Genomic DNA, 25,419 nt, shown 5'->3' with positions numbered 1-25,419 from the left:
AATAAACTATTATCGCAGGTACTAGAGTTAAAGGTGAAAAAGCAGGGCTTAAGCAACGTTGCTCAGTTGATAGATATCTCTGCAAGTATGCACAAGTGTACTTGAGATGTGTGTTGCTATGCTGGACCACATGAATACAGGCCCAATAAAAGACGAGGCACCATACCTTGAGACTTAAATGGAATTGGTTTAAACATCTGCTTACATGCAATGGGAATAGCACATATTTCTTTCTATCTTGCTGGGAATACTGAGCTTATGATTTTTGCTTTTCCAGGTCACTTTTGGCTGTAAGCTACTGTTCCTGCTGAATTATTTCATCTATGTGTCATCTTACTGTGGATCTGCATGCTGTCCCTATCCCATGTTGCAATGGAGAGTGTCCTTGATACTCCTCGCAAAACACCACTGACATGAGGCATTTGTTGTGTGTACTGGAAGCTTATTAAAGATTGGACACAATCGCAGGACATTATGCTACATAATCACAGCAAAGAGTCATAAATCTTTCAGCTGTTAACCTTCTTTTTAAAAGCAGTTTGGCTGACCTCACTCATCACATAATGTAGTCCAGAAGCCTTGTTGCAAGCAACAGTCACAGAAGTTTTGGCTGGTTTAAGCAGGAAAAGAACTTATTAAAATTTATTGGGTAACTAGCTTACAGAATCTCAAAATGAACCAAAGAGCCAGGCTGTCTCCAGGAATGACACACAAAATCATGCTACAGAACTTGTCGAGCGAAGAAACCTCAGCTGGCACTGAGTACACCATGGCTTGCACAACTGACAGTAGCAGCCATTGCAGCTCTGATACCATGGCTGTTGCTGCTGTTGATACTCTTCTCCAGAAAGTATTCTCTGCAGTCCCTTCTTTATGGCATCATTAGTCCCCTATTCAAAATTTAGGATGGATGCATCTCATTGCTGTTGTGTAGGTCACCTGCCCAAGCTGTAGCTGCAAGAACGGCTGAGAAAGTAGGCTCTTAATTTTTAAGGTGAAAGATACTCAAATCCAGGGAGGCAAGTTGTTTATGACAAGCGCTTTCTATGGCAATGATTTTTCATCTTCAATGTGCACATGAGCCATTTGGAGATCTTGTTAAAATGCAGATTCTGATTCAGTAGGTTTGGGGTGGGGCGTGAGAATCTACAGCACCCACGTGATGTGAAGCTGCTGATCTGAGGATCACACTTAGAGTAGCAAGGCTCTATAGCACCGATTTTCAAATTTGGCTGCATATTGGAGTAACGAGAGAAAATTTATTTGAAAAAAAATACTGACTTATGAGCCTTGCCTTCAGCTGATTTAACTGGTTTGGGGTGAGGCATGGGCATATAAAGTTTTTTAAATTCCCCAGATGATTCTAATGTACTCAGATACATTTCACTGCAGGCTCCAACTTCTTGTCACTTTGCAAGGTTATTTTTTATTTTATTTTTTTGAGACAGAGTCTCACTGTGTCACCCAGGCTGGAATGCAGTGGGGGTAATCTTGGCTCACTACAATCTCCACCTCCCATGCTCAAATGATCCTCCCACCTCAGCTTCCCGAGGAGCAGGGACCACATGTGCACACTGCCACATCCAGCTAATTTTTTGTATTTTTGGTAGAAATGGAGTTTCACCACATTGCCCAGACTGGTCTCAAACTCCTGAACTCAGGCGATCCATGGGCCTCAGCCTCCCAAAGTGTGGGGATTACAGGCGTGAGCTAACATGCTGACCTGCAAGGTTATTTCTTTTCTCCAGCTTCCAGGACTTCCAATTTCCCTGCCTTGCTTGATTTCTCCCCTTGTAATGTGATTACTCTCATTTATTACGCAGAACAATTTGAAACTCTACTCTTTAGTCCCTTGGGCCTAACTTTGCATATCTAAAGCTCTATAGAGTTCTGCTAATCCAGTGTTTCCCAAAACTATGTTACCCGCTGCCCTGGGAGAATGTGGTATGAAGTCATGCATAAACAAACATTGTTTTAAATTCTAATCGTTCTGTATTTATTTTAATGTCATTGTTAAAAAATGTAGCTAAAACAGTAAGTCTGATCTTGCAAATACTGTTGTTTAGGACAACAAGAAGTTAACTTTTAAAACAGGTAAATAATAATAGAGACTCAGGGCAGATATAACAAAAATCTTGAAAATGATTTGCAGAAGTGAAGTTCAAGTGTGCCTATATAAACGTAGCCTTCTTTCCAAAGCCGTAGGCCTTAGGAGCACAGAAGAACTGGCAGAGGTGTTCAAAGACACCAGCCTTCAAAGACACCTTCCACACATAGGAAGCAATATAGAGATTTATTTCTGAATGGATCCGAACTATGTCACTAATCTTAACACACTGAAATGGATACAGTCAGTTTTGATCTCAGATAAACTTCTTTCTATTAAGAGATTTCATAAGATTTCAAGAAAACAGCACCAACCTTTGAAAAATTCATGATCTAAAGAAAAGTAAATTATAAGAATCACTTATGAAATATAAAATACAAATAATGTTTAATCCCTTAACCAGCTAACCTTTAACAAGAAAACAGGTGAAACTGTTTAGAATTATTAAGAGCTAATACACAAATCCAGAAAGTCTTAAAACTCCTACGCAGGAGAAATTTTTTAAAACTCCACATCTACTTACATCATTGTAAAAGTTCAGAACACCAAAGAAAAATTGGTCTTAAACAGCAAAAAGACTGACAGCAGATTTCTCAGTAGCAATAGAAAATAGAGGATAACAGAGAAATATGCTCAATATTTTGAGGGGGAAAAAAAATACTTGTAAACCTAAAATTATATATTCAGTAGAATTATCATGAAACAATAGGGAAAAATCAAAATATTTCAGGTGGGAAAAAACCCAAGAATTTACCACATCACACTGTCGTTCAAGGAAATTCTAAAGACATTGCTGCAGGCACAAGGAAAATGATTCAGAAGGAAGATCTGTGATATGCAAATAAATGGTAAGCAAAATGTTGTTACATATGTAGGCGGGTCTAAAAAACGATGTCTAATTTATATGATGAAACCAGGACAGAACTAAAATAGTGAATAACTTATAAACTGAGAGAGGGGAGGGTGTGTAGAGCTAAGACATCCTAAAGGCCTTTGCATTATTCAAGAGGAGAGTAAAACTATTTATTAGCTTCATATTTTAAGTTTACATTTTAAAATAGTAAAACAATCACTTAAAAATATAGAGTGCATTGGCTCATGCCTGTAATCCCAGCACCTTGGCAGGCCTAGGCGGGAGGATCACGAGATCAGGAGACTAAGAGCATCCTGGCTAACACGGTGAAACCCCGTCTCTACTAAAAATACAAAAACAAAATTAGCCGGGCGTGGTGGCAGGCGCCTGTAGTCCCAGCTACTCAGGAGGCTGAGGCAGGAGAATGGCGTGAACCCAGGAGGCGGGGCTAGCAGTGAGCCGAGACTGAGCCACTGCACTCCAGCCAGAGCGACAGAGCCAGACTGTCTCAAAAAAAAAAAAAATATATATATATATATATGTATATACACACACACACACACGCGCGCACACGCACACACACATATACATATATATAGAGAGAGAGACAGCACTACCCCAAATAAGTTGAGGGAAAAAAAAGGTAAGAAAAAAAAAAAAAAAACAAAAAAACACGTACACACAATCCAAAAGAAGCTTCTTCTGTAAGTTTTTGACATTTTAACTTTCTTTTTTGTATGCTATTCTTATTCAAGGTAAGTAGTGTTGTATAATTTTTTTATTGTGAGCTTATCATTAAAGGGTCATTTTCTTATGAGAATCACTTTCAGCCTAGGTTGCAGAAGCATTCATTCAAGTCGGTTTTCTGTTTGCTTCTGCCAGGCATTCTAGATGCCCCATGTCTGAGATCTCTTTAGGCAGGAGAGAGGGTGATGGTGCAGGAGGATCCATTTCTTGGTTTGGGGATTCCAATAATATGTTATGGATTTAAACTCCAAACTTTGATGAAATGCAGGTCTAGGGTTTCAAAATTTAATCAGCGTTAAATATGTATTTTCTTCACCCAGATATGGGACAAGCTTCCTATCTGCTCGCCATGGGTGTTCTACATTTTCCCTACTCCATCCTTTTCCTAAGGATTTTAGGGACAATGGCGTTTGGCAGAGTACTCAGTTCCAGCTCCCACCGTGAGCCCTTACCTCCTACCACTAAACATCCAGACCTCAGGTTAGAGAGAGTAATAACCCTTTGCCCACAACTAGGATGACCAACCCTTCTGGTTTCCTTAGGGACATAGGAATTTCTCAGTGCTAAAACCATGTTAAGTCCTGGGCAAACTAGTATGACTGGCTACCCTACAGCCCAGCCCCCATATCCTGGGCAGGAGAAGAATCAGTTGAGTAAGTAATTGCTCTGGTTTTCAGTTTATTTTTAGTACTTGGAATTTCCCTTCTTTTCTTATGGGTTTAGCTGCATATTTGAAATAAAACGTTATTTTTTTTATCCCGCATTACTAGGTGTTAGTAATGAGACACTTCTCACGCTATAGAAGTCCACCGTTTGCCAGCTCAAAAAGTAACATTTCAATGCTTTCCGTCAGTAGGTAAGTGAAGTTTGCGGATAAAGGTCATAGCCACTTAGCCCTGTGTGTACAACCAAGGTGCTGGAGTGGTTCCCAAAGTTTCGTGATTGGCTCCACCACCTGGCCCACAGCTCATCCTGCTCTAGGCACTTGCTCTGACTTTGAGAATGTTCTAGAATTCTCTAGGCAGGCCTAGCGCCTTCCTGTAAGGCCTAGAAGGTGAATTCTCCCATTAAAATGTAAGATCCCTGAGCAAAAACATATTCTTTTATTCTGTTCACTCCTGCATCTGCAGTACCTGGTAATTACAGGCACTCAGTAACTGTTTCTTGAAAGAACAAACATCCTGAATGTCAAACTGGCATTTCCTCCCATCCAACCCCTTCTATCTCAAACTTGATGAAAAGAGTCCAAGTTTTTGGCCTGTTGATGCCTCCTTCCGTTTTCCAGACTTGCTTCGATTTATTTATGTAGGCATTTAAAAAGATTTTGGGGTGAGTGTAAAGCTAACAGTGATTGCGCTAACCCTGTGCCTTCGAGAAGCCATTTTGAAACTACAGCCTAGACACATTAGAGTCTCATTTCTGTAAACTATACTATATATTTCAGTATGCATTCTTATTTCAAGGGTGTTTTGGGGGTGACGTGTGTGTTTCTGTGTCCGTGTGAGGGCGGCACCTGCCTAGAACTGAGGCACGGGACCTGCGCACACGCGCTGCGTGCGCTGCGTACCCTGCGTACCCTACGCACCCGCTGCGTGGGCGCCGTCGTCCCCCGCAGCCCCCCCACGCAGGGGGCGGGGGCACTGCCACCCATTGGCTGAGGCCGATACCACGCGCCCCGATACCCGGCGCAGGAGCCACCTCCTCAAGCCCGGCTGGCCACGCCTCAGTCCGCCTGCGCTCCTTAGGCTGACTGTCCACATTTCGGGGCTCCTCAGCCTTGTCACCCGCCCTTGGTTTTCCTTTTCCTTTCGCCTTTGGCTCCTTTGACCACTCGAAGCCGCGCAGCGGGTTCCAGCGGACCTCACAACAGCCCCAGAAGTGGTGCGCCAAGCACACCCTCTGCTCTTCCTCGAGCCGGTCGGGAACTGCTGCCTGCCGCCATCATGGTGAGTTGAGGGAGAGGCCCGAGGGCCAAGGCCGGCAGAGTCCTCACTGGTGGGTGAAACCCGGCTCTGTGGGGGCAGAAAGTGAAGTCACCCTCGGCTTTCCTGTTTGGGGGGCACCTGCCTGGACGCACCACGAGCTATGGCCCACAGGGTTGGGGGAGGCGGCCTGGCAGTGGTGGGGCCTACACACAGAGGCCGGCGTGGGACGCCGAGGGTGGCAAGGTGGGGGTGGGCCCCGAGGACGCGCTGCCTCGCCGGCCACGTGCAAGGGCCGTGGCCTTCTTGAGGCACCCATTTCCCGCCCCGGGTTCTCTGCTGGCAGAGGTTTGGGGTGCGGGTTCCCCACCCCACCCCCTACCGCCCCCACCCCTCCCCCACTCCGACGCGCCCCTCCCCTCCCCCACTCCCACGCGCCCCGCCCCTCCCCCACGCGGCCCGCCCCTCCGCCACGCGGCCCGCCCCTCCGCCACGCGGCCCCGCCCTGCCAGCCTCTCTTCTGGCGCTCTCCCCACGGCTCTGTAAGATGGCGGCGGGCCTGCTGAGGGACTTGCCTCCTTAGACTCGGAGCGTCGGAGGTTCCTTAGGAAGTTGTTCCCTCCCGGTCTCTGTACGGGGTGGGGTTTGTGGGGACCTCAGCGTGGGGTGTGTGAGGCGTCCTGAAGGCAGGGCCCGCTAGCTAAGGGGGGCTGGGCCGGAAGTGCTTCTGGTCTCCTCTCACCTGTCAGCTGCTGGGGACTTGCTGATGGCAGCTCCCTCGTGCGGCGGCGACAGGCACAAAAGCTCGCCTGACGCCATCTTTGTGGCACGAGGTCGGTTTCAGTAGTTACCATTGAGAATGTTAGAATTTTTGAACTCGGCACCGTTTTTTTCCCTCTCGATAAACAGGAACCTTTGACAAAATGTCCATTTGGTAGATAGTGTTGGGTGTGCGTTTCTGTGAGTTTGGTAAATGCCTAGCGTTGGTTCAGCGCCATCACGAGATGCGGCTCTGAACACGGTGACCAACCACTGAGTCACGAACGCGAGTATTACATGCTATGTGTGTGTCTGCATTGATAATTCTCAGTCTCTTCATTTTTAGAGATAAAGGGAGGAAATTTATACACAGTTTTTATTACCACGTATAAACATTAAAATAAAAAGATTATGTGTAATTGTACAACATGTAGTTATCCATGCTAATAAAAATTAATTATCTTGAGTTATAAGTAATTATTTATTATAATACTTTTCATTTTTAGAGATAAAGGAATCCTAATAGTTACATTGGATTTTTTTCTGATTATGAAAGTAGCCTATTTACTCATTTGAAAACAATCACTGTAAGAAAATAGCAATCTGTCTTAATCCTGACACTTATAGCCGTTAAATTTTGATACATGTATGCCCTTCCAGATTATTTTTATGCTTATATTGCATATAAATGGGCCAACTTTTGCAAGGGTTACACCGTGCTGCATAATAGTATTTTACAACTTGCATCTTTCAATTGATGTAGGCATTATTCTGAAGATAATTTTAATTTTCAATATATGTTTAAAATTATACCATCATTTTACCGAATTCCATTATGATGAATACTTTTTCAGTATTAATACTATCAGGCTGGGCGCAGTGGCTCACGCCTGTAATCTCTTTAGGAGGCTGAGGCGGGTGGATCACTTGAGGTCAGGAGTTCGAGACCAGCTTGGCTAACATGGTGAAACCCCGTCTCTACTAAAAAAGATTAGCTGGGCGTGGTGGTGCACACTTTAATCCCAGCTACTCGGGAGACTGAGGCAGAAGAATCACTTGAACCTGGGAGGCGGGTTGCAGTGAGCTAAGATCGTGCCACTGCACTCCAGCCTAGGAAACAAAGAGGGGAGGCTCAGTCTGGAAAAAAAAAAATGCTCTAAATATCCTTGTGTAAATATCTTGGCACGCTCGTATTATTAATTCCTTGAGATGAATTGCTGTAAGTGGAATTGCTGGGTGAAAGCGTTTTGCCCCTTTGGTAACAATTTTAAGTTACTCCCCTCATTAGTATAGTGATGAGTATCCCCGCCTATCAAACAATGATACACCTTTTCCAAGCTACTCTTGGTAAAGCATGTATCAGTATTTTCCCACTGATGGTGTGGACAGTGATCTCTTTTTCACAGCCTTCCCGATGAAAGGTATTAGGATTTTTTAAAATCGTCAACCTAAGAGCTGGAAAATATTTTACTATGTTGATGTGCACTTTTTGAAATCATCGATGAAGTTGATCATTGATCATTAGCTTTTTAAATTTCCTTTTTAATTTTGTATTTATTCATAAAAACTGTATTAATGTTCACCTTTGTCATACGTAGTGGAAAAAATATGTAGTATTAATAAGGAGGTGCCCTTATTCCTAATTTCAATGGAGATGACTCTAGTATTTCACTTTAAGCTTAATGATAGGGCAAAATTAGATTGATAGAAAATAAGATACCTCTATTTCTGTTTTACTTAGATTTTTGAATAATTTTAAAATGAATGCTGCATTTTATCAAATGCTTTTTCAATGGCGAATTAAAGTAACAATATCCTATGAAATAGTCTTGCATTCCCAGTGTAAACTATATATACTGCTGGAATTTTGCATTTGTGCTGAGGGCAGGGATGGCTCATCTTGATGAGGCTTTGTTACTTATATACTGTTAGCTTTGTAAAATGCGTTGAGAAATATTTTTTTCCTCTTTGAAAATTGAAGAAAAGTGTTTGAATTTCTTAATCTCTTCTTCTGTCTTCTATCTTTATTTCCTGTGTCTGGTGTGTGTGTGCACCTCTCTCTGACACACACACATATACCCAAGTTATCTATTTCTTTACAAGTTGAAAGAATTCCCAGGGAAACTGAGCCAGGTATCATTGGGTGTTCTTTCTCAAGATTGTTTTGTAAACATTTAAATTTCTCTACAAGTTTATCACGTCGTTGATTTCCAAATTTATTCCTATCGAGTTTATGCATAGCATTGTTTTATAATCTGTGGTCATAACCCATTTCTCAGGTTTCATATATCTTTTTGCTTTCTTGCTTTTCCTTGCTTAGTTTTGCCAGGATTGTTTATTGCTTGAATTTCATCCTTCCCACCTCCAGCTCCCCAAGACTCTTCTCTTGGATTTAAAGTTTTGATTCTGATTTTCGTGTCATATTTTCTTAATTTTAGCATTCTGTTTATTCTCTTCTTCCTATTGGTGTGAATGTAACTTTGATAACTACAAATTATAGCCTTTTTCCTGGTCAGTTTATATAAATCTCAATTTGCTTACATGTTCACATAGTAATTGAATTAGATAATACAGTCAAAGAAGCTGACATCCCAGGAGTTTAAATAATTTTTTCCAGTTTTTAGCTGTCTTTGTCACTTCGTTGTCCAAATATAACAAGGAATATGTTTGCTATAAATAACAATGACAGTTGTGTATACGATGGTCTTGAAGCTCACCCCTGTTAACTGTTCCAGCATTTCTCATTTCAAAATTCGCCAACTCACTTGAAGGTATGATTCAGAAAATTACTTCTTTAATGCAGTTTGTTTTCAGGATGCTATTGACAGTTACGATGATATTTTCTTTAAAATTAAGCTTTTGCTTATCCTAAGCATTCATTTATATTTTTGGCCATAGTTTCACCAAACGTTGTCTATTGATTGTGGATTTTTATATATACACTTTAATTATGTGTAAATACAGTAGGAATTTAACAATCCCTGCTAATCAAGCCATGGTAAAAATGAAGTACATTGCTTACTTTGTTAGCTTTGAGCGCCACCTGCTGGCTGAGGACTAGGACATGATGTCGTCTCCTTAATTTAAGATGTTATTACACTGTTAAAATGATTCAATGAATTTTGTATTTACGATTCCAGTTAAGCAGGCAGCCAGTTTGTAAGATCCAAGCCAAAGTCAGACTTCCTATAATGTCAAATGCCTCTTTTCCTCTTTTTCAAACTACTGTCGTCTCCAAGTATCCGTTTTACTGTTGTATCGAGTATGAGAATTAGACACCAGAGATCTTTTCCAACCATTCATTTTCAAGCAAGGAAACTGAGGTTCTGAAAAGACTTACTTTACTGAACAACGGAAATCAGGTTCTTCCCAAACAATAATTTTCCTCCTCAATTCTTGTGGGACTGTCACAAGGTTTCTTAACCACACCCTATTCAAATTTTGGACCAAATAATTCCTTGTTGTAGGAAGCTGTCTTTGCATTGTAGGATGTGCAGTAGTATCCCTGGCCTTCAGCCTGTCAGATGCCAGGAATACACCTCAGGTGTGACAGCCAATCTCTCAACATTGTTAAATGCCCCGGGGCTCAGAAATCTTCCCCAGTTGAGAATCAGTGCATTATCATCACTTCTTATAATCTGACAGTTTTGTGCCAGATGTTACACTTCTAGATTAAAATACAGCCAAACTATGGTGCAGAGACAATACTGTATATATAGCTTGTTTATAAAAAATATATATATCCAAAGTTCATCCACAAATCAAGGGGGAATTGAAAAGGAGAAAAGAAACTACAAGAATTTCAGAATTTATTTTGTGTTGTTTTATTCTGTTTGGGATTTCTGAATGAGCTGAGAAGGGATTGGTGAATTGTCTATAGGGAGGGGAAATCTCATCAAGTTCCTTATAGTTCAAGATATGCAGCTTAATGTCATTTAGAAAAACGATAACGTAAGACATTTTTAGAAAGGAAAAACTTCAGAAATAGTTTTTAAATTTTTCTTCCACATCATTGTCACGAAATACCACTATTAAAGGAAAGAATTGGGAATTACTTAGTTACAAACCCAAAATAGCAAGTATAAGCGCAAATAGAGAAAAGCAATAAACTCAGCTTTAATTGATTTGACAACTTAGATTTCATCTCTAGTAAAGCTGTGTAGAATCAGTAACTTCTAGCGTCTAATTAACAAAGCAGGAAGTCTACTTTCTTACTAATTCCTATAAAATTACTGTGCCTTTCAAAAAGATACACAGTTGCGCTCTTTTGTCTTTTGTTTTCTTTCAAACAGGTATGTGTGGAATAGCTTTCTCTTCTGCAGCCTTTTGTAGTTACCTTTTGTAGTCAACGGGCACTTCACCAATGATTTTTAAATTAATAATGATTCATAGTTTCCTGATGTTTCAATTAGTTATTAATTAAAAGTATCTTCAAAATAAGTTAGCTAAAATAGTAAAGCCAAAAAAGAAACTTGAAAAAAAATCTACTGAAAATAAATTTAAATAACAGGATACTAACTTACATTGGCATACCACTTTATACTTTACGAAATGAATTCACAGATGTTATCTCATTTCATTCTCAAAGCAATTTGCCCAGAGATACACAGCTGGCAAGTAAGTGGCCTATAACCACTTACCTGTAAGGGACATAAACCTAGTTCTCCTGACTAAATTAATTTTTGTTCCACTATGCTATATTGCTTCTCCGACATACATATTACTTACAAATTCTACTTGAGAAAATTTTACATTAGCGTTAGAGTCTACAGCGGAAAGAATAAAGACAGTTCAGATCAAAATCCAGAAAAATAATGAGTTATATGTATGTGTTTCTTTATCTGAAAATAAAGATGGTATCATTTATATCTGCCTACTGTGAAAATTAGAATTATCAGTGGGACTGATTTGGTGTTAGGAAGAAAAATGTTATTTCAAAAGATGCTTTGAACACCCTAGCATTAGGGATGAGGATTATAACCCTTTTTTTAGAAGGAGCTATGACATGTGAGCAAATAATGTTTCCATGATTCGTTCCTAAAGTAAAGCAGGCATGCTAACACAGGGAGTGTTAAAATTGTAAAAATTCATGTTATTTTGGTGAAAAAGGCGAAGCAAGACAAATTGGTTTAAAACTTTGAGGCTTATTTTCTTTTTGCTGTGGCTTTTTAGAGTTTTTTTTTTTTAAGATTTGTCATCCTTTTTATTAGTGTACTCAGTAAAATGAAAAGTTGTTTATGAATATAGAACAGGATGATTTTAATGTTAATTTTTACAAATCTGAACTTTCTGATTTTGAGGTTTTTAAAAACTAATTCACGTAGTATTTTCACAAATAACTAAGTATTCTTCCACAGCATTGTACAAGACTTGGTAATGAGCAGTACTGGGTTTAAGAAAGTACTGTATCCTGGTTGGGCGCCGTGGCTCATGCTTGTAATTCCAGCACTTCGGGTGGCCAAGTCGGGTGGATCACCTGAGGTCGTGAGTTGGAGACCAGCCTGGCCAACATGGAGAAACCCCATCTCTACTAAAGATATGAAATTAGCTGGGTGTGTTGTCAGGCGCTGGTAATCCCAGCTACTCGGGAGGCTGAGGCAAGAGAATCGCTTGAACCCGGGAGGTGGAGGTTGCAGTGAGCCGAGATCACGCCATTGCACTCCAGGCTGGGTGACAAGGGTGAGACTCTGTCTCAAAAAAAAAGAAAGCACTATATCCTTTTGTTAAAATTCAATGCTGATCTACTCTGATGAGTTTAAATCCTGAGCCTGAACTAACTTACAAATGAAAGTAATTTATATAAAATACTTTATACTTAGAAAACAAAAGTTATATTTCACATTATGTATGGGTTTTTCCTGTATATCTAATTATGATGTCTACTTTCCAAATTACAGTCTGCTGCAAATCCTGAAACTCCAAACTCAACCATCTCCAGAGAAGCCAGCACCCAGTCCTCATCAGCTGCAACCAGCCAAGGCTATGTTTTACCAGAAGGCAAAATCATGCCAAACACTGTTTTTGTTGGAGGAATTGATGTTAGGGTATTGTATTCATACCTCATTTTTATGTTACAATACATTATGAATAATGGGATTTGGGCCCTGTTACAAACTTAAGGTTTTTTTGTACTTCATGGAGGTTTAGAATTGGTTTTATGTTTGTCCCATAGCTACTAAAAATATCTTTGACAAAGAGCTACTGGTGATTTGGGGACAAAAGGGGGAGAAATTTTCACATCATCAAACTTTTTAATAAAATTGAAATTTTTGAATGCTGAGTTTTTACTCTTGAAGTTCAATTCTTTTCCATAGATGGATGAAACTGAGATTAGAAGCTTCTTTGCTAGATATGGTTCAGTGAAAGAAGTGAAGATAATCACTGATCGAACTGGTGTGTCCAAAGGGTGAGTAATTTTAGCAAAAATATCTGAACTCTAGCCACGTATAGAGTATCAGAGAAGACTTCAAAACTGGTATTCTGATGCTTACATAAATGAAATTTGTTGCTGTGTTAATTTCTTTTATGTAGAGGATAAAAGTTTACTGCCAGTTCTTTAATCATTTTTCTGTTTGTTTTTTAATATCTTCAATCTTCATTTCATACAAATGGAATCAGTTTTCTCAAAGAATTGTTTTCTTCATACATTGCACGGTATCTTAAATTTTAACCACCTTGTCTTAGTAAGTTAAATTCAGGTTCACAGATACGAATTACTTGTCAATCAATAAAGTTTTCACACTAATCTTAGCACATTTTGACATAGTGCAGATTAAGAAAAAGCAGTATTTGTAGAGGATCTATCATGTACGTCTTAACAAATACCATAGTATATTATTCATCTTTTAGTCATCACTTCTGTATATTGTAGAAGTTCTGAACCATGTACTGTATGATGGTGATTTATACTTCATTTATCTGCCTTTATAGCTATGGATTTGTTTCATTTTTTAATGACGTGGATGTGCAGAAGATAGTAGAAGTAAGTAATCTAATAGAAAAATATCATTTGTTTTATTGATACAGTGTTTAGTGTTGAGTGATATACTCAGTCTTGTATAAAATTTGGAAGAAGATACACTTTCTGTTTAAAATCCAAACTTAGAGGAATCTCACATGATATGTTAGAACCTGTTTATTTTTGACTGGGCACCTAGCTTCATGAACTACAGATGGGAAGGGTTGGAGACAGGGCAGGGTGATGAAAAGTTTTTGATCAACTTTCACTTGATGCCTCTTGACACTGATAGAGAAGTAAGGGAGGTAGCTTCATGATGACAAATTTTAATTTGGTGTGTAGTTATCATTGATCTTCTATGATAATAGGAACTTTAGAAGACTTTAGGTGTTCACCCAAGTCTTGGAAGTAAAGACTTGGAAATTGATTCTAGTTCTGTTACTGTTTTATTTTCAGTCACAGATAAATTTCCATGGTAAAAAGCTGAAGCTGGGCCCTGCAATCAGGAAACAAAATTTATGTGAGTACAAAGAGAAATTGTTCTTGTTGACACATGTAGCTTTTCTAAGAACTAAAAATAGGCTTTTTATTTTTGCTTTTTAAAAAGGTGCTTATCATGTGCAGCCACGTCCTTTGGTTTTTAATCATCCTCCTCCACCACAGTTTCAGAATGTCTGGACTAATCCAAACACTGAAACTTACATGCAGCCCCCAACCACGATGAATCCTATAACTCAGTATGTTCAGGTAAGAATTGCTTATGTTCCTATTCTCTTGTTTATTGTAGTCATTTTACCCTCTGGAATTATATCCAGTTTCCATATAAGTGGTAATAGCATCCCTGTTTGAATACTTTGAGTAATGGGAAATTTATTTTGTTAGAAATTTCTTAGTGTTGTTCTTGATACGAGCTAAAGATCTGCTGTATACTTTGTCTTTATCTTAGAAATGACCTCTGTAGACACATGAAGAAATCTCTTCCTTTTTCCCCCCATGTAGCTAGTTTCTGAAGTATTTGAAAGCAGCTCTCGTTATGTGTGTGTCTACTTTATTTTTCTCTAAGGTTAGCAAATCATCTAGCTATTCTTTTATTTGCAATGGTTTCCGGATGCCACCTCATATAAATTGCTGACTTCTGGATATATTCTGGTTCTGGAATGGGTAGATTTCTGATGTGTTTTACTATATAAATCCTGTGAGTTTCTGGCATATAATTTCTCTGATCCTGGTTACTTTGATATTTAATAGGATTTGACATGCTATCACTTACTGATGATAAATAACATTTATTTTCTTCTTAGTTCATGTTACTTATGTCTTAGTTTAGAAGACATTTTCTTTGCTGGAAAATAATAGTGAGATAGTTCTTCAGTGGCTCTTATTCATTGACATTTTCCGTGTACTTGAAATGTGTAGGGGTATACCTTTTCTTCTTTCTCCTTCTGTGAACAATGGCTAGAAAAAAAAAGCCCTATTTGTTTCTAACATTTACTGTGAGCCATTACTGAATCTGGGTGTATTCATGTATGCTGCCACCTATGTGTTTTCAATCAATAACTATTTATTGAAAAATATAAGACATTATACTGTCTCGTCCAGTTTTGGATTATATACAGCTCTTAGGTTTTCGAAATTAAGTACAGAAAAAGCCATAACATCTGTAGGAGGACTACATATTACCCTATAATATTATCAAATACAAAACTGTCTAGAAGTATTTTGACAAAGAAATAGCAAATGTATTAATTTAACTTGCATTGAAATCTGTCTTAATAGAGCCTTTTCATCAGTGTAAGAAATAACATCTGGGTGGGATTATACACAGTATAAATAAGATAAACTTTGCCTGGTGAAATAGTCACTTCTTTTGTCATTTGTTCCCCCTCCCCACCCAAAGGGTAACACTTGACAGATAATATTTCTTTCTTCATAAAGTCAGTCGTTTAGAATTCTGCATTATTGTATATGGAAAAATAATATTTTAAAAGTTTTCATATTTTTGTTACGTTGGGAATAATATTTCTTTCTAATTTAAAAAAAAGTTTTATCTTATTCATTCTTTCTGTAAACTTTATTTTCAGGCATATCCTACTTACCCAAATTCACCCGTTCAGGTCATCACTGGATATCAGTTGCCTGTATATAATTATCAGGTAATTTAGGAGGGAGTAAAATGATTTACTTTCAGATTTTGTTGAGGCCTTTAACTTGTTTATACAAATTGCCTGAATAGTTTGTCATTTTAAACTAGTGAAATGTACCTAAAATTTAAGAAAAAAATTAGTCTAGAATTAAGACCTCTGTATTATTTAGAAGTAATGGAATAATATTTTGACAGGAATATACTTAGCAGTAACTTTACAACAGTTTTATGAGATTCGGTGTCCCCTTCTGTATTTCAGCATGTATTTTTTCATTTTTGCTGTCAAATAGCTGAAACAGCCAGACTGACTTTCATCAATTTTTTAGGGAGCTAGAGTGAAATAAATTATCCAATTCTTAGAGCACATAATTCAAATTCTATTTCTATTTTAGCTGGCTGCTTCACAGTAATAGTTCTGTGAGTCTCTTTACATAGATATGACTGTATATATAACCCATAATCATATCTATGGTAATAAATTCAAGCAACTAATATCTCTGAGATTTCCACAACGCCAACTCCCGAAAATTGGGGAAAAGGTGAGGTTTTACATAATAGAAGTAACAACAAGAACATCAGGGATTAGAAACATAAAGTACTTCTTTTTTTCCATTCTGTTTCCTATAACAACAAAGGAGCCAGCATGAAAAGTACTTCAATATTGTTTTCTCATGTGTTATTGAAAATGTGTAGGAATATTTGAATAATTTTGATTTCCTTTTTTTTTTTTTAAGATTCCGCCACAGTGGCCTGTTGGGGAGCAAAGGAGCTATGTTGTACCTCCGGTAAAGTGAATTACCGAAACATATAATTCCTGTTCTTTATTTTATTTTATTTTTTTGTTTATATTTCTTGATTTTTTCCCATGTCATATATGCCTATATTTTTAAATAGTTCTTTATATTAATGTGTTACATTTTGTTACTTTTTAACCCAATTAGAAACTCCCATGGGAGCAGCAGTGCCTTTTTCTCTCAGGTTTTTGTGTGCTTAAGCAATGACTGGTCTAGATAATGATAAGTGTTCAGTTACTTGTTGATAGACTATGTAATTCAAGAAAGATAGTATTAATGTGGATTTAGAATTAGCATGTATCTGCCTAGAATCTGCCTCTGGCTTTACCAGCCATAAAAAAAATTGTTGAAGAGGAACAGAAATATTTTGCTGTTAATTACTGTTAAATAAGAATAGAAATAAAACAAGAGTATTACGTCTAAAACACCCAAGCTGCTGTCTTTCATCAGGATTGGAGATTTGAAGGATATAGTAAGTGTTAACATTCTCAAACACTTCTTTACTACATTAGTTTCTTAGAGTCCTTGTACTTCTGATTATCTTGATACCTAGAAGACATTTTAAAACAGAAGACTGCCTTACTGTATTCCAACTGTTCATTTAAAACAAAGTTTCTGAAATAATGTAATTGATTTTTAACACAACCTACATTGAAACTTTGGATACCAGCTCACCTTTTTGAAGAATAAGTGGCTTTTAAACATATCTGTATATCTGTTTAATTACACTTTCATTATTTTAATTATAGGCTTATTCAGCTGTTAACTACCACTGTAATGAAGTTGATCCAGGAGCTGAAGTTGTGCCAAATGAATGCTCAGTTCATGAAGCTACTCCACCCTCTGGAAATGGCCCACAAAAGGCAAACATCGAATTTTGTTTATATATATTTCATATTTATTTTTTCTAGTTTTAATAATGGTTTTTTGAGAAGCAAGCATTTTTGTCAGAATTTAAAGATGGGAGCCATAAATTATAGAGCTTAAATAATTGACTATTATTCAGCAGTTAAAAGTGGGTGAAATTTCAGATACCCCAAATTTTCAATGTATACATAAAATTTCTGATTCAGCAGTCCTTTTCTATATTCCAGTTCCACTAATTTTTAAAAACCATACTTCAATAAATGTTATATTAATATGATTTGGCAGAATGTTATGGGAGGGTTTCCTCAAGAATTCTACTCTTCAAAAGAGGAATTAGTACGAATTATATATACCTTTTCTTTTACGACAGTTTTGATATTTACTTAAACAGTGAAACACATTACTTGTGGCATTCTTTATATAACGTTATATGGCAGTAGTTCCCAACAGTGGTGAAGTTAGTAGTAATTATTCAAATATTGAATTAGGCAGGGTTGTTTCTTTTTATCATTAGAGCAAATTTCTATAATACTATCACTCTTGAATCATATATGTAAATGAGTGGGAGTGTGGAAGTAGTTGATGTGCTGGTAATATGTATAACACTCGAAGAAGTCCCGTTGGAGTGTGAATTCCTTGATTTGATACTCGATTTTAAAATGCAAATAAATATTAAAATAGCTTACAGTATAATTGTCAGGTTTTCTCCTTAGTATTTTTTCTTGAAACATTGGAGTTCACTCAGGGATTTAACAAATTCAGCTTTTTAAACCAGTATTCTGTCACTGAGGTTCTAAAATCTTTGATTGTCAGAAAACTTGCATACTGAGTGATACGTGGTAAAAATTATGAATCACATTTTTATGAATTCCTTTTTTTTCTTTTTTTTTTTTTTTTGTGAGACATAGTCTCGCTGTTTTTCCCAGGCTGGAGTGCAGTGGTGTGATCTTGGCTTACTGCAACTTCCGCCTCCTGGGTTCAAGCAATTCTCCCTGCCTCAGCCTCCTGAGTAGCTGGGATTACAGGCGCCTGCCACCACACCCACTTAATTTTTGTATTTTTTTTTTTTTAGTAGAGACGGGGTTTTGCCATGTTAGGCTGATCTTGAACTCCTGACCTCAGGTGATTCTCCTGTGTTGGCCTCCCAAAGTGCTGGGATTACAGGGATGAGCCACCACTCCCAGCCTCTTTTAGCGTTTTTGCATTTCTTTAGAAATAAAGTAATATGTTCATTAAACCATCAAAAAAAAAAAAAAAAAAACCCTTATTCAGAGTGAGTGAAAGAGAATCGTGTTTACATTACTGAAAACTTCTGTGTTTCAGAAATCTGTGGACCGAAGCATACAAACGGTGGTATCTTGTCTGTTTAATCCAGAGAACAGACTGAGAAACACTGTTGTTACTCAAGATGACTACTTCAAGGTATGAAAAGAACAGTATGCATAATTTAAAAGCACACTTGTTAGATTTAAAGTATCTATTTTCCTTGTGGTATACGTATTTTGAGATTTCTTAAGAGCGTTTAATTGAACTGTTGGCATTTGACTATAACACAGTAAACCAGAGTGGGTTTTACCTGGCAGTGTATTTTCTGCACTCGAACCCTGATACAATGTAGTTACCTTTAGGGAAGAATCCTTCAGCAGAAATTTGCAATTGAAAGGGTTTACCAGAGAAGAGAGTTAGTTTACTGGCTTGACCAAATAGTAAAAGAAAATTTTAGATACAGAAAGCAGATCTTGGCTGGGTGCAGTGGCTCACGCCTATAATCCCAGCACTTTTGGGGGCTGAGGTGGGTGGATTGCTTGAGCTCAGGAGTTCGAGACCACCCTGGGCAACATGGCAAAACCCCGTATCTACAAAAAATACAAAAATTAGCCAGTTGTGGTGTTGCATACCTGTAGTCCCAACTACTCCAGAGGAGGCTGAGGTAGGAGGATTGCTTGAGCCTGGGAAGTTGAGTCTGCATTGAGCCATGATTGTGCCACTGTACTCCAGCCTGGGCAACAGAGTGAGACCCTGGTCAACAGAGTGAGACCTTGTCTCAAAAAAATAAAAATAAAAAAAATACATGCATATTGGATTAAAGAGAAGAAAAATTGTTTACTCAGAAGATATACTTGAACAGTGTGAAGGGAGAAAAGGGTAAAGTGAAGCAGTAAAATGTTGAATGGAAAGAAGTGGAGGTTGATTGAAACAGTTGGTGAAGTGGAAGAGAATGTGGGTAGTTAATTCCAGAAAGATCTGATTTCTGATCCTGCCTTCTATCCATGTTGTATAGATAAATCTTATTAAGACTTCAGTTTTTACAAGTCTAAAATGAGAAGGTACAGAACTAAAGGTTTCTGGGTCCCTGTAGTTCTAAGTCTGTGAATAGGAAAAATAATTTCGTCAGTCCAATGGGAGAGAAATATTATGGTTAGTAAAGGGAAGGTGTTTTTTGAATAATAGGTTTATTGAAATATATAATTGAAATACCAGTAATACAATTTACCTATTTAAAGTTTGCATTTCACTGTTTTTTGATGTATTCAAAGTTGTGTAACCATGACCACAATCAATTTTAGAATACTAAATCACCCCAAAAATCACCCCCCTACCTTAGCAGTCACCTGCCATTTTCCCCCATCCTGTGCAGCCCTAGGCAACCACTAATTTACTTTCTTTAAGGATTTTCCTGTCCTGGACATTTCGTGTATATGGAATCATACATAATGTGGCCTTTTGTGACTGGCTTTTTTCACTCAACATATAATGTTTTCAAGGTTCATCAGTATTCTAGCACGCATCAGAACTTCATTTCTTTTTATTTATGGCTATTACCTCATTCTGTTCATCTGTTAAAGACATTTGGATTATTTCCTCTTTTTAACTATTAGAAATAATGCTGTGAACATTCATGAACAAGTTACTATGTAAACATATGTTCTTATTTCTCTTGCGTATATACTTCGGAATGGAATTGCTAAGTCATGTTTAACCTTTAGTGGAACTGCCAGAATTTGTCAAAACTGGCTACACACTTTACTTTCAAAAGGAAATGTTTAACCATCACTTTGTGTCTTAAAACAGAAAGTAGACCAGCTTTTTTTTCCATCTGTGAATGGATATAGGATGAAGCTTAAGCTTTTTTTAAAGGGTTATATTACGGATCTCCTGTATAATGTAGAAGAGTAGAGCCCATATTGCAGAATTAAGCTCTTAACATCTTCGCAACAGGGAGTAAACATACTTAAAGTTGACATTTGTTCTCTAGTTGCTTCATTCTACATAGATAGTATAATTTAGAAAAGAAGGAACTGGAATTGTACATCAGCTTGCCTTGCCCAAAATTCTGGTGATTACATAGGTGTCTACAGTAGTACTTAAATGATTTTCAAAGCAGAAGGTAGTCTTGTGTTTTTTTTTTTTTTTTTTTTTTTTGAGGTGACCTCACTTGGTCACCTAGACTGGAGTGCAGTGTCACAATCACAGCTTACTACAGCCTAAAACTCCTGCACGCAAGGGATCCTTCTGCCTCAGCCTCCCAAATAGTTAGGACTACAGACATGCACCACCATACTTGCTAGTTAAAAAGATTTTTTTTTTAAGAGACAGAATCTTACTATATTGCCCCTGGCTGATCTTGAAATCCTGGGCTCAAGTGATCCTCCTGCCTCAGCCTCCTAAAGTGCTGGGGTTAGAGGCGTGAACCACCATGCCCAGTTCAGAAAATAGTTTTTAAACTTGAGTTCTCACCTGGAATTAGAAAAAGACTACCTTTAAACTCCCAGAGTTTTCTGCTTTTTTGGGAGAGGAATCAGAAGTTGGCATCCTGCAGTTGTCTGATATCTAGACCTATTTTGATTGACTGCGTGTTGTTGTATTGCATATGAATGCATGAGGTATTTTTGAATGTATTTACTATTTCCATAGCTAATTCCACTCTTCATTGTCTTAATTCTCTAGTCCCTTCATAATCTTGTTTCCTGCATGATCTCTGAAGATACATGTTGGTGACCAGTTTTCTAGACTTTAAGCTAAATAGGATATCACTCTTTTGACAGATTAGGTAACTTCCGGAAGCCACTTTTATTTATATGACAATGAAACTGAAGTCCTAGAAAAAGGGCACAGTTACCTTTGTAGAAAATAAAATACTATTATGTTATTACTCATTTGCTCAGTCCCACTCCTCCTCTTAAGGCCTCTCACTTTTTTCTGTCTGCACGTCTGTAGGCAACATAGAGTGATAAGAAAGTTTTGCATGTATTTTAAATATTTCTCTTCCCTTTCTAAAGAATGATACATCTTCACAGGTTAATGATACGTCTTTAAATGCCAAAACTTACATCTTTCAACCTAACATGAAATTTCAGATTGGAGAGCTGTTCGCAAGCTGTGGTTCCTATTAGATGCAGTTCAGTTAGTGAAAGCAGTATTTTTTACAATTACATTTTCTACCAGCTGTCTTTGGGACATTACTGCAAAATTATTAAGAAGTACATAAAATTATATTGAGTCTAAGTCCTGTTATTTCTGAGTTTACTGGGATTTCTTTTTTTAAAATTAATTTCTTTTTTAACTAAACTGTTCAATAAAACTAGGCATCTCAGTACATATGTTATCCCTGTGTTCAAGAATGCTTCCCAAAAAGGATAATCTTTTTTCTCATTATTTTTAATGTTTAGACCCAAAACAAGTGGTTTAAGTTTTTGACAACTTTCAGATCTATAGTAGTAATCAGAAGTTTTCAGTAAAGTAAAAGGACTCTTTCTATCTTTTCCAGGATAAAAGAGTGCATCACTTTAGAAGAAGTCGGGCAATGCTTAAATCTGTTTGATCCTCCTGGCTATGTAGTTTCATGGGAAGTTGCTGGTTTTGAATATTAAGCTAAAAGTTTTCCACTATTATAGAAATTCTGAATTTTGGTAAATCATACTCAAACTTTCTGTATAAGTTGTATTATTAGACTCTCTAGTTTTATCTTAAATTGAAACTGTTCTTCATTAGATGTTTATTTAGAAACTGGTTCTGTGTTGAATATATAGTTGAAAGTAAAAAATAATTGAGACTGAAAGAAACTTTAAGATTTATCTGCAAGGATTTTTTAAAAATTAGCATTTTAAGTATTTAAAAGCAAATACTGATTTTCAAAAAAAAGTTTTTAAAACCCTATATTGAAAGGTCAGAATTTTGATAGTCTGAATACAAGCATTTCACTTCTCCAACAAGTACCTGTGAGCAGTACAGTATTTACAATATTGAGCTTTGCATTTATGATTTGTCTAGAAATTTACCACAAAAGCAGAATTTTTAAAACTGCATTTTTAATCAGTGGAACTCAATATATAGTTAACTTTATTGAAGTCTTCTTATCTAAACCCAGTAAAACAGATTCAAAGCAAACAGTCCAATCAGTGGGTCATATGTTTATTCAAAATATTTTATCTTTTATCTAGAATCCACATATATAAATCCTATTTGATAAGGGTAGTAATTAGGATAACTAAAATTCTGGGCCTAATTTTTTAAAGAATCCAAGACAAACTATACTTTACTAGGTACATAAGCTTCTCAATGAGTCACCATTCGTCTTTTTTGTAAAAACTTTTTTCTTTGAAATGCTGAACTTGGCTGTTTGTCAAATTGTGCAAAATATTGGTATTAAAGAATGCTGCAACTTTTTTATGTCACTTAGAGGTTAATCAGAGTATCTGAAAGGAATTGTTTTTATAAAAACATTGGAATATTAGTTACTTGCTATAAATAGATTTAGTCTGTTATACTTCCTTTTGTAAAGTAAAATATGTCCAGAAGAGTCAAAGTAGGTAGTTTTGGTATTTCTAAACCACAAAAGTTGTTTAATAAGTACATCTCAAGAATGTGCTAGAGTTAAAAGTTAACGTTGTTTCTAGATTAGGTGGTGTCTTCATTTTACATTGTGACAAACAGCTAGAGCACCAGAGCCCTTTTGCTCTACCCGATCTTTCTTTTCCAGCGTTTGTCACTTGTCTTTCAGAAGGTTTGCTTCTAGAACTGGTGATGTAAGGAATGGAAGTAGCTGTATGAGCAGAGCAGTTCAAGGGCCAAACCCTGGAACGGTAGCAATGGGATATAATATCTTTCTAAGGTAAATAGTTGTATCAGTATCATTTGATCTGCCACAGACATGAGTTTAAAGCGGCCTTCTGGCCCTTGTTTCAGTGGCTTCTTCCCTAAAACGTAGAGACTCTAACTTAATGTGTAGTTACTATGAACCATATTACTAGTGCCCACTGGGGTCTATAATTCCTCAAAATTTTCATTCTGAATCTGAAGAAAAGAGTCTTTTAACTTTAGAATTCCCAAGAGGGCTTTATTACACCTCAGAAATTGAAAGCACCCTGAATTTGTCCATTTAAAAATTAACTCTAGTTTTTTTGGTGCTATAACATTGACACGTATCATTCTGTGATTAAATCTCCAGCTTATTATAAGTGATACCTATATTCTAAAGAGCTAATTCTAATTATTCCAATATGACCTTAAGGAAAAGTAAGGGAATAAATTTTTGTGTGTGTTAGAGTGAAGCATTTAAAAGAGTAAGGGTAAAAGAGATGAAGTCCTGAATCTTTCAAAATGGAAAATTAACTCTAAACTTAGAAATATGCTTCTACCTATTGCTGATGCTGTCTTTGCATACATGAATAAAAATAAACTTTTTTTCTTCAAAAGTGTTTTTGGCTTTCTGATGTAATCTAAAATGGGGGGAGTTGGGAACTGTGTAACAAGGTTTAGATTCTTAAAATGTAAAAGTATCAAGTTCATTTTACTAATCTGGCAGAGTTCGCTCATAAAAGAAATTCAGGTACAAAGAGAAATTTAAGAGATGCATGAACAGCAGTGCCGAGTAGGAATGCTGACGAACACATCTGACTGTTGCTATCTCATGGCTAAGGTGCCTTTCAATTTGGACCCTATGAAATATTTTGTCTCCTGTACACTTTAGGCCTAATCTCGAGACCTTTTATTTAGGGATATTGTGGTTGCTTAATAGAGCTTAAATTTTTTGTATTGCATGTACTTCATATGGATGCAATAAAAAAAATCAATACTTCCCACCTCTTCTAGCTGTAGTTCTAGTACTCTCAGTTCTATAAGCTGAGCCCAGTGGAGGAAATTCTCCCCTCAGACACTACTATATTTCATCAGTAAGCTTACTGATTCATAACCAGAAACTTGACTGCAAGATTCTGCAGGATACCAGTGCTTTCTACATCACCAAAGATTAAATTGTGATGTTTAGTGTCTAATAGGCTAAAAATTAGTAATTCTTAAATGTGCATATGTGTACATATGTATACATATGTGTGTATATATATGCATATATCTATGGTTACATATATACTATCTGTTATCCAGAATATTTGGTTATAGCACAAGCTGAGTAAGCTTGTAGTATTTTCAGACCCCAAAATTAGACTTACATATACCTTAAGATAGTTGCTTTACATCAGCTTATTATCTCAAGCATGTTTGTGGTTTAGTAGTAAATTCTTAACACAAAGTCAAATCTTTAGAATTGAAAAATACCGTTCAGCACTTCTTTGTAAAAAGTTCAAGTTAATGGCAAAATCAAACAACTCTAAAAAGGTGGATCACCTCCCTAAGTATATTCTGCATGTTGTTTTTTTCTTTCTCTGAAATCAGATTACCTTTAATTCAAAATAACTTCAAAATTGATAGTACCCATCTTGCAAGGAAGTCGTTGACTTTTAAAAATTAATACACCACGGCAGTTCCCTCTAGTTGTAAAGCACCTCTGGCTCCTCTTCACTAAAATTCTCTTGGCTCTCTTTAAAGGTAAACTGGTAACAATGGGCTGCCACATTGCTTAATCGCCTTGCCTGCTTTCATTGCTGTCAATTGAGGGTAATAAAGAGCAGCAACGATAAGACAGCGTGCCACTCTGCTTTCACAAAGATGGCAATAGAGAAGGTGGGGAAACATAAGGGAGAGAAAAGCAGCAGTATTTTCCATTGACCAAGTCTTGCAAATAGGGCCAGCTGTTGAGTATGATCATTTGGAATCCCTGAAACACTTCTTCTAGATGAGGATTGCTCCTGTACATATTTTGATAACTATGTAATCTAGCCCTTCCCAACATTATGTGTCGTATGTCTCTCTGTGTGTAACTGATGGTTGTGAGCAATTCCTCACCACCCATCAAAGACTGAGTTTTCCATCTGTAGATAGTACATTTGGTAGTAGAAAACAACAGACATAAGAAGTTCAAACTATAAACAGG

At 37.2% G+C, this 25,419-nt stretch overlaps 1 protein-coding gene across 3 annotated transcripts; it reads left to right on the top strand.

The window, feature by feature from the left end:
* Positions 1–5,482: 5,482 nt before the first annotated feature.
* On the top strand, positions 5,483–23,848 carry DAZL (deleted in azoospermia like). Of its 3 annotated transcripts, XM_017955930.3 has the most exons (12): positions 6,489–6,692; positions 9,006–9,159; positions 12,286–12,432; positions 12,703–12,794; positions 13,319–13,370; positions 13,803–13,866; positions 13,954–14,093; positions 15,428–15,499; positions 16,224–16,274; positions 17,033–17,146; positions 18,474–18,572; positions 21,919–23,848. In XM_017955930.3, the coding sequence occupies exons 3-12, from the start codon at positions 12,394–12,396 to the stop codon at positions 21,970–21,972; spliced, it is 777 nt and encodes a 258-aa protein (XP_017811419.1). In that variant the 5' UTR covers positions 6,489–6,692; positions 9,006–9,159; positions 12,286–12,393; the 3' UTR covers positions 21,973–23,848. The 3 variants fall into 3 exon arrangements, with proteins under 3 accessions (XP_017811421.1, XP_017811419.1, XP_017811420.1); XM_017955932.3 differs by lacking the exons at positions 6,489–6,692; positions 9,006–9,159 and adding an exon at positions 5,483–5,653; XM_017955931.3 differs by lacking the exon at positions 9,006–9,159.
* The last annotated feature ends 1,571 nt before the right edge of the window (positions 23,849–25,419 follow it).

The sequence above is a fragment of the Papio anubis genome, chromosome 2 (genome assembly GCF_008728515.1).
Source record: "Papio anubis isolate 15944 chromosome 2, Panubis1.0, whole genome shotgun sequence".
Classification (NCBI taxonomy): Eukaryota; Metazoa; Chordata; class Mammalia; order Primates; family Cercopithecidae; genus Papio; species Papio anubis.
Note: the sequence above shows the minus strand (reverse complement) of the source record. Positions and strands in the feature narration are given on the sequence as shown.